Source organism: Galeopterus variegatus, unplaced genomic scaffold (assembly GCF_000696425.1).
Source record: "Galeopterus variegatus unplaced genomic scaffold, G_variegatus-3.0.2 Scaffold3793, whole genome shotgun sequence".
NCBI classification, from domain to species: Eukaryota; Metazoa; Chordata; class Mammalia; order Dermoptera; family Cynocephalidae; genus Galeopterus; species Galeopterus variegatus.
Genome location: NW_007729904.1, coordinates 175414 through 183495, shown reverse-complemented (window position 1 = coordinate 183495; position 8082 = coordinate 175414). Strand labels below are relative to the sequence as shown.

General features: G+C 39.8%; 1 protein-coding gene across 2 annotated transcripts in view; it reads right to left on the bottom strand.

Annotated features, from left to right (window-relative positions):
- Nucleotides 1–8082, bottom strand: part of AAK1 (AP2 associated kinase 1) — a 156880-nt gene that overhangs the window by 14905 nt on the left and 133893 nt on the right. For both annotated transcript variants that reach the window (XM_008585992.1, XM_008585991.1), the window contains exon 16: nt 5004–5099. In XM_008585992.1, coding sequence (XP_008584214.1) covers nt 5004–5099 — 96 coding nt within the window. The remainder of the gene's footprint in view (nt 1–5003; nt 5100–8082) is intronic.

The following is an 8082-nucleotide window of genomic DNA, read 5'->3' as shown; positions in this document are numbered from 1 at the left end:
TCTCTTATTCTTTCTGGGTCTAAGTTTTCTCATTGAAAAAAATGAAGATAAACTTAAAGACCCTAAGTATCACTCAAAACCAATCATCCAACATAAAGGGAAAAATGCAAGTAGAAACTGGCTGCTTAGGGGATGAACTTGAGAGATGAAACTGAAGATCAGAACTGGTAATAACTGCAGAGAAAGGCACTTGGAGGGTATGTCGGCAGAAGGACACAGGCAGGAGGTAAGATGACTGGCCCCAAGGAAGCATGTTTTGGAAACACAGAGAGCTGACTCAACATGCTGTTCAACATGCAAACTCAGCCCAGAAAGGCACAGCCAGGAGAGCAGGGTGAGAAGTTGGGGGAAGAGCTAAGCTCACAACCTGCAGGCAAAAAAAACTTGTAAGCTTTCCCCCTTATTACAAAAGTAGTACATATTCATTTTGGAAAATTTGGGAAATACAGACAAACCAAGGGATAAAAGTAAAACTGCACATAATCCCACTTCTAGAGATATCCACTACTAAGAGTTTTTTAATGAATATCTTCCACTTTTTTCCTGTGAATTCTGATTGTTCCAACAAATAGTTAAGCATATCCATGTTTTCTTAGAATAATTTTTAAGCAACAGAGTTTGTTAAGTAAAAGAGAAAGTAAAACCTTCAAAGGTTTTTGTCATAAACTGCCAAACTGTCCTCCCCAAAAGTTGTACTAATAGATATTCCTACTAGTAGGGTATGTGGGTATCCATTTTCCTACACCTTTACCAAGCCTGAGGTGGTGTTTTTTCTTCATCTTTACCAGTTTGATAGTGGAAATTGCAGCGTCTCATTGTTTTATAGTTGGCACTTTTTGGATTCATCATGATGATAAACTTTTTAAAAATATATTTACTGGTAACATATTTTCTTTTATGGAACTGTCTGTTCATACATTTTGTTGGTGATGTTTCCTTACCACATTCCTATTGCTACACTTGGTTCTCTCTCAGGTCTCTACGGGAACTAGATAAAAAAAGTCAGGGTAAGAACTTGGAGAACTGCTGAAATCATGGTTAAAGGACTGGAAAGTAGATCCCTGAAGAAAAATAGATGCACAATTATTTAGCCTGGATAATGGAAACTGAGAGTGCTTTTAAAAGAGAGGATTGTTAATCTTTTAAAATTAAGGAGAGAGGTGAGAGAAAGGGGGTATTCTCCTCTGTACACCTCCTCCTCTCCTCTTAAACATAACTCAACTGGCAATGGGGACTGGGGAGGAGAAGAGGAAAGGAAAGAGTTGCTAAAGTTTGAGTCAGGAATGAATCCATTTCAGATTCTTCTCTTACACCTCCCTTTTCAAGACTTAGTCATTAAAAATATCAACCACAAGACAAAACAATAAATCCTTCACAAATCAGTCTAAAACCACTTCCTGACATGAGACTGGGATATACTGCAAATTGTGACCTTTCTCTTTTAAAATATCAAAAGAAAGGGTAGATATCTATTTATACAGGCTAATAAAATCAAGGCCCATTCCGACCCTAATTAGGAGTACGAACAGGAGGAATAGAAGAGGCTAAACTAACGAACATGAAAGAGCTTCATATGAGCCCCACCAAAGGTGATGTGGCTGCTCCAGCTTTGTGGCTTTGGAAATTTATGTCTTGTCGGACTTGGGGTGCAAGCCCTGGAATCTTATGATGAGAGAGGATTTTTTAAAAATCTAGGCACTCTAAATAATTCCTATTATTGAGAAAACAGACACAAAACCATCTGTGACATCTGCAAGTTGGAAGCAAAAGTCAAACATCATGCCCCAAGTTCATTTTAGAGAATTACATCTTCAGGAAGATAAACTTTCCAGAGTAAAAACACATACTATGATCAACCTTGGGCTTTTCAGTATCACAAGACAGCAGTTGGAAATGAGGAGGATGCCAGGCAACTAGCTGTGAGAGGAATGCCCATCCTGACAACAAACTACTAAGCAAACACTGCTCCTCTTGTCTTACTTTGTGTGATGATGGAGTGCCATAAACCAAGAAGCACCTCTTTTTCTTTTTAAAAAAAGTCTCTAATGCTAGGAAGCAGCCCTTACAGGGCAACTAAGGCATTATTGCTTAGTCTTATAAAAAACTGATGTCAAGAGATCAGTATTGAAGAATTGTTATAAAAATCGTTTCCCCAAATCCTTGTGCATTGCTGATGGGAATGCAAAATGGTGCAGCCTCTATGGTGGTTCCACAAAAAGTTAAAAATGGAATTAACATATGGTCCAGCAGTTCCACTTCTGGGCATATATCCATAATAATTGAAAGCAGGACCTCAAAGAGGTATTTGTACATTCCTGTTCATAGCAACATTATTCACAATAGCTACAAGTGTCTCACTGGATAAAAGGATAAACAAAATGTGGTATACACATCAATAGAATATTATTCAGCCTTATAAAGAAAAGGAAATTCTGACATATGCTACATCATGGGTGAACCTTGAAGACACTGTGCTAAATGAAATAAACCAGTCATAAAAGGATAAATACTGAATGATTCCACTTATATAAGGTAGCTAGAGTAGTCATATTCATAGAGACAGAAAGTAGAATGGTGGTGGCCAAGGGCTGGGGGAAGAGGGAAATAGAGAGTTATTGTTTCATGAGCCCAGAGTTTCAGTTTTGCAAGATCAAAAATGTTGTGTGGCTGGATGGTGGTTATGGTTGGAAAACAATGTGACTATACTTAATGCCACTGAACTGTACCTAAAAATGACTAAAATAGTAAATTTTATTATGTATATTTTACTACAATTTAAAAAAATAATTTAAAAACCTTTTCCTCAATTTCCAGAGAAAATTTCTGAAACTTCTCTACTATATTTTCAAACTTTGACACTTATAGCTTATCTGTTCCCTAAAGCAAACAGAAGGCAAAATAAATTAACAGGCAACATATAAGCATCAATGTAATACTTTGAGACTCACTAGCCATGCTTCATTTGGAGCTTTGAGAGCATACAAATGCTCATGGCTGTGATTTTCGTATTCCATACTTTCTAAAAAAATTTCTTTCATGGAGCTTTGGAATATAAAAATGTTCCTTAAAACAAACCAACCCGTAATTATCCAGTACCCCTGTCAAACCCATAGTTTGACAATCACTGTATCCAGGAAATCTATTTTAATGGTTCTCAGTTGTGTAAAAGTTAAAGATTATAAAAGCAAATTTAATTTGAACACAAGAAAAGGATCACCTTATGAAACCTAGGACTGCCTGATTGAGAACAAGGATACAAAACCAAAGTTGTAACAGCATTTCCCATCTTTATAGTAATTTAAAATTCACACAGCAATTTCAAACACATAATTTCATCTGAACCTCATGGCTATGTCATAAGGTAGGTTTTAGTATAGCCAATTTTAAGGATGAAAACACAGAATTTAATTGATATGACCCAAATTACCTCACTACTAAGTGGCTAGAACCCACGTCTTACAAGTTCAATTCTATTTTTATATTTCCCTTAACCTTAAATTTAGCTCTCTAGTCAAAGGCTTTATTGATCTAGGAACTATACCAAAGACAAAAGCAGCATCCATTACTTGGGGGATGTGGGCAATGAAAAAGAACGTGTGGCCTAGGACAGACAGAACAGCACTAAGGCCTCACTTCGTCACCAACAAAATGAGTATGTTACTTGACATACTTAGCACCTAACATTCAGTAGTGTGTGTCAGATCAAAGGAAATTACATGTGAAAACATTTTAAAAGTATAAAATAAAAATGTTAAGTCACTGAGAAACATGGTCTTTATTTGATTCCTTTCTTCCTTTTCCTTTAACCACCCTATACTGAATCATTCCTCAGTGATTTTGAGCTAATTCTGGGTCCAACAAACTATAAAGTTACACAATACTGCCTGATCATGGCAAGTATTTGCTTCCCCTTCGAAGGGTCAAAAAATTGCCTAAAGAAATAAAAATGTCTTGGTACCGTAGCTGCAGTCTCTACTAGCAAGTAAAGGATATGAACGCTGTTATCTCTTCCAATCTTGAGGCAACCAATCAAACACCTTTAACATTTTGAGACAGAAGAAAAACCAAGCCAATCCTATGAGTTCAAGCTCAAGAATTGGCAGGAGTAAGAATGGGGAAAAAAGGAAAAACTGTCGGAAGCAAAACTACCACCAGCTGCTGCTAAGGAGTTAGATCTATTTGCCTTTTCAAAGAGACTGACAGACAAGAGTAAGGGCAGCTTCCGTTCCTCATGCCACTTCCCCTCCAAAGAGAAGTATGGGAGGGGAGCAGGAAGGGAAATCTTTGGTCTTCATGAACTCCAAATGGAGAGCGTCCAATTATTGTTTCAAAAGCTGTTTCAATCAGAACATGCTAACCATTTCTTATTTTTTAGACAGCTTACTTAAAAATAAGATATGACAGACTGAAAGGGATATTCAGTCATACCTACTTCACTGGTGAAGAGTCAAGCCCAGAAGGTTTCCAGGTAGTGGCAGAGCTTAGATGGGGAACCCTGCTCTCCTGACTCACATTCCTTATCAACCTGTATGATGTATTTTTATATTATAAAATAAAAGTACATTATAGAAACACAGGAACTGGACAGGAAGCTACCCATAATTCCATCATCACACCATAACCACTATTCCTATTTTGTTCCTTTTATCATGTGCTTACAGGTCCCCCCCCCCACACACACACACATTGTTATAATCATATTGGACTAATGTTCTTTCCAATACACAGGCCCCTCACATTATTGCTAACACAATCAAAGATGAATAACTGAATACCAATATGTTATGGAATACAATTTAGTATAATCTGAACTGATTTTATTATCTTTGCTAAGGGCCAGTACTCTTCAACACAAATTTGCCACTCTCACAGTGAAAACATACAATAGCCACCTATTATTAGGGCTTAGATCTTTTTCATGGAGTGTTTAAAACAGAACTCTCCAGAGGCCCTGGGACCTAACAATCAAGCTGCTTAACCTCAGATCAGTTCTGTTTACCTACCTGGTGCATCAGGTACTTGAAGAGGAATGAAAGGATCAGACACACTTAGAAGTGGGAGGCCAGAATCGACAGTCTGCCCACCCTTTCTTTTTTCAGCTGGAGTTGGTTGGAGAGGAAGAAGGCGTCAGGAGAGAAAAAGAGAAAAGCAGAAAACATCAGGTAAACTAGATGAACTTGCCATCTATTAACCCGACAGCTCAAATTATAGAGTAAGTTAAACTTAGAGGCAGAATGAAGAGGGATGAGTGAATATAAGATAGTGTAACTGCAATGTATCTATGAAATGTACAGTCTGGTTCTTGTAACATATTATGAGATGCAATTAATGAGAAAACCAAGATATTCATATATCTGAAATTCCACATTCCACTTCTTCCTTGGATACTACAGCCTACAGTTATCTCCTTCATTTTTTTTTTTTTTTGGCAGCTGCCTGGTATGGGGATCCAAACCCTTGACCTTGGTATTACAACACCACGCTGTAACCTGCTGAGCTAATCGGCTAGCCTACAGTGATCTCTTCTGGAATTCCTATAGGAATTACTGTCCAGATCACACATTCTGACACATACACAAACACTGCCTATTTTGTAATCTAGTACATGTGTATAGGTACTTCCTATGTATCCATTACCCTCTTGAAGTCCATTAGGGACTAAGTTGTATTATATCACCATAATGTCTAATATAGTGCTAGGCAGACACACGGGAAGAGGCAGAAATAGACTTCTTGCCTATTACAAGGTTATATAAGCCCTCACCTCTGGACCATATCTAACATACTAATGGCATTTATTCTATATTTGGCAAATTACAGACTTATAGAAATTTATACACCCTCTGGAATATCAGAGCTTGAAGAGATCTTAGAATTTTCTAGCACAATTTCCTTATTTTCCAGAAAAAAAAAAATGAACCCCAAAAGTTAAGAGATTAGCCAGAGATCCACCAGCAGAACTAGTATCACAACCCATCTCTCTCAGTTCTTACTTGATCATTCTTAACATGCATGTTAGTATTAGTTGTTCATTAATTAAAATCTCATTTTGCTTTCAAAAAGTGGGTTTTGAAAAAACATTTTATTTTGAAGTAATTACAGAATCACAGGAAGTTGCTGTACATAGAGTCCTGTGAACCATCTAACCAGCTTCCCCCAGTGATGTTATACACAAGTGTAATATAATGTCACTGACACTGGCACAATACTGTTACCTCACCTAGTCAGTTTTCACCAGTGATTACATGCACACATGTGTGTATAATTGTTTTTTTCTCACTCAGTGCCCATGTCACCCACACGTCTGTCTCCATCACCGCCCTCACAGTACTGCAGGTAGGAGCACCCACTGCAGCCCTCTGCTCTGTTCTCCTTCCACTCCACCACACTCACATTTGTCTCCTTTCATATCTCTTACTGTCTATCCCTCTGGACATTTCTTTTTCAATGCCCCCTAAATCCCTATTTCTCCCCTCCACCCAAGAGCCCAGCCCCTGGTGCCTCTGCCCCTCTCCTCCTCTCCTTTCCCCAATAGCCAGCTTCTCTTGCACAGACTCCACCACTGTCACCACAGCCACCTCTGATGTCCTCAGTGCCCCCTCCTCAGGGCCAGCAAGATGCACTTTGAGATGCATGACAACATGAAAGGTGGGACTGCTGGAGAGACCAGCAGCCCTCCTAGTCCCCAGAACCTAGCCACCTTCCTCCCCTGGGCACCCTGGCTTCGAAGACAAATAGTGCCTGCTTCCATCCCAGAGGTCCCCAAAATGTAGGAATCCTGCACCCCAGGCCCAGATGAAGAGGAGGCAGTACATGTAGCACCTACCCTTTCTCAGGCATGCAGGAGTCCCCACTCCCAGCTCAACCAGATGTGCAGGAGGCAGTGGCAACAGGAACAGACTGGGGTGTCAATGCCCAGATGTGGCAGATGGGGAGGGGGAGGCACAGTGGTGTCCTCTCAGTGGGTAGCCTGGTGGCTCCACATAGACTGCCCAGCAGAGGAAAGAGCGGCAGGGGTGTAGGGGGCCCAGGAGGCACTGCAAGCCTACCACCTGACTACTACCCTCCCCCCTGCACAGCCATGTCCTACCCAGTGACCAGTCAGCCCTACTTTGCCAGCAGCTGCTACCAGACTCAGCTCAGTGACTGGCACACCAGGCTCACGGGCTATGAGTGCCTACCCTCTGCCTCTCCAGGCCTGCCCTGGGAAGTGGGTGGGAAGGAAGCTCACCTCCAACCCCCTCTGACAGCCTACCAACCCCACTCCCACGTCCCTTCCTTGGACTCCAAATTCCCACTCTCTACCCTCACCCCCTTTCTTGGACCCCCAATACTCCCTGGGATCCTGACCACACACCTTCCAACACTCAATTTCACTTTGCACTCTCAATTTTCCTTGTTGTGGCCCCCAAGTCCCCCTTCAAACTCTATTTCCCCATCTCTAAACCACTCCCTCCTCAGACTGCTAATTCCCTCTGGGAACTTCACCTCCTCCAATTTGTGTGTACGGTTCTTTGCAACTTGATTCTATGTATAGATTAGTACCAGCACCATCACAATCATAATACAGAACTATTCTTTCAAACAAAAGACCGCCCTGATTCTCTTTTATGGTCACACCCACCCCTTACTCCTGTTCCTTTGGAAACTACTAACTTGTTCTCAATCTCTATAATTTTGTTATTACAGTGGGTTTATAACTAAGTTTCATTCAAGGTAGAAGGAGGAAGAGAAAGGTAAAATAATGCTTTTAAGTCTGAAATATTTTTAAATGAGACACAATATATTTGAAAGAAAAAAGCAAATTATAAAACTGAATATACAGTTGTCATATTTGAAAAAGGACTATATGAAGAAATAAGATTCTAGATATAAATACTATAAAATGTCAACAAATACTATTCTCTCAGAGTGGGGTTATGAGTTCTTTTTTCTTACTTTTTTGGGCTTTCATCCATTTCTCCAAAGTTTTATAAATGAATGTGTGTAACATCCATAGGAAAATATCTTAAAGAGGCACAATGTCAAGTTTAAAATGTTTGCCTGGTCCTCTTCCGTTGCATAGACAGTTCATCAACATTT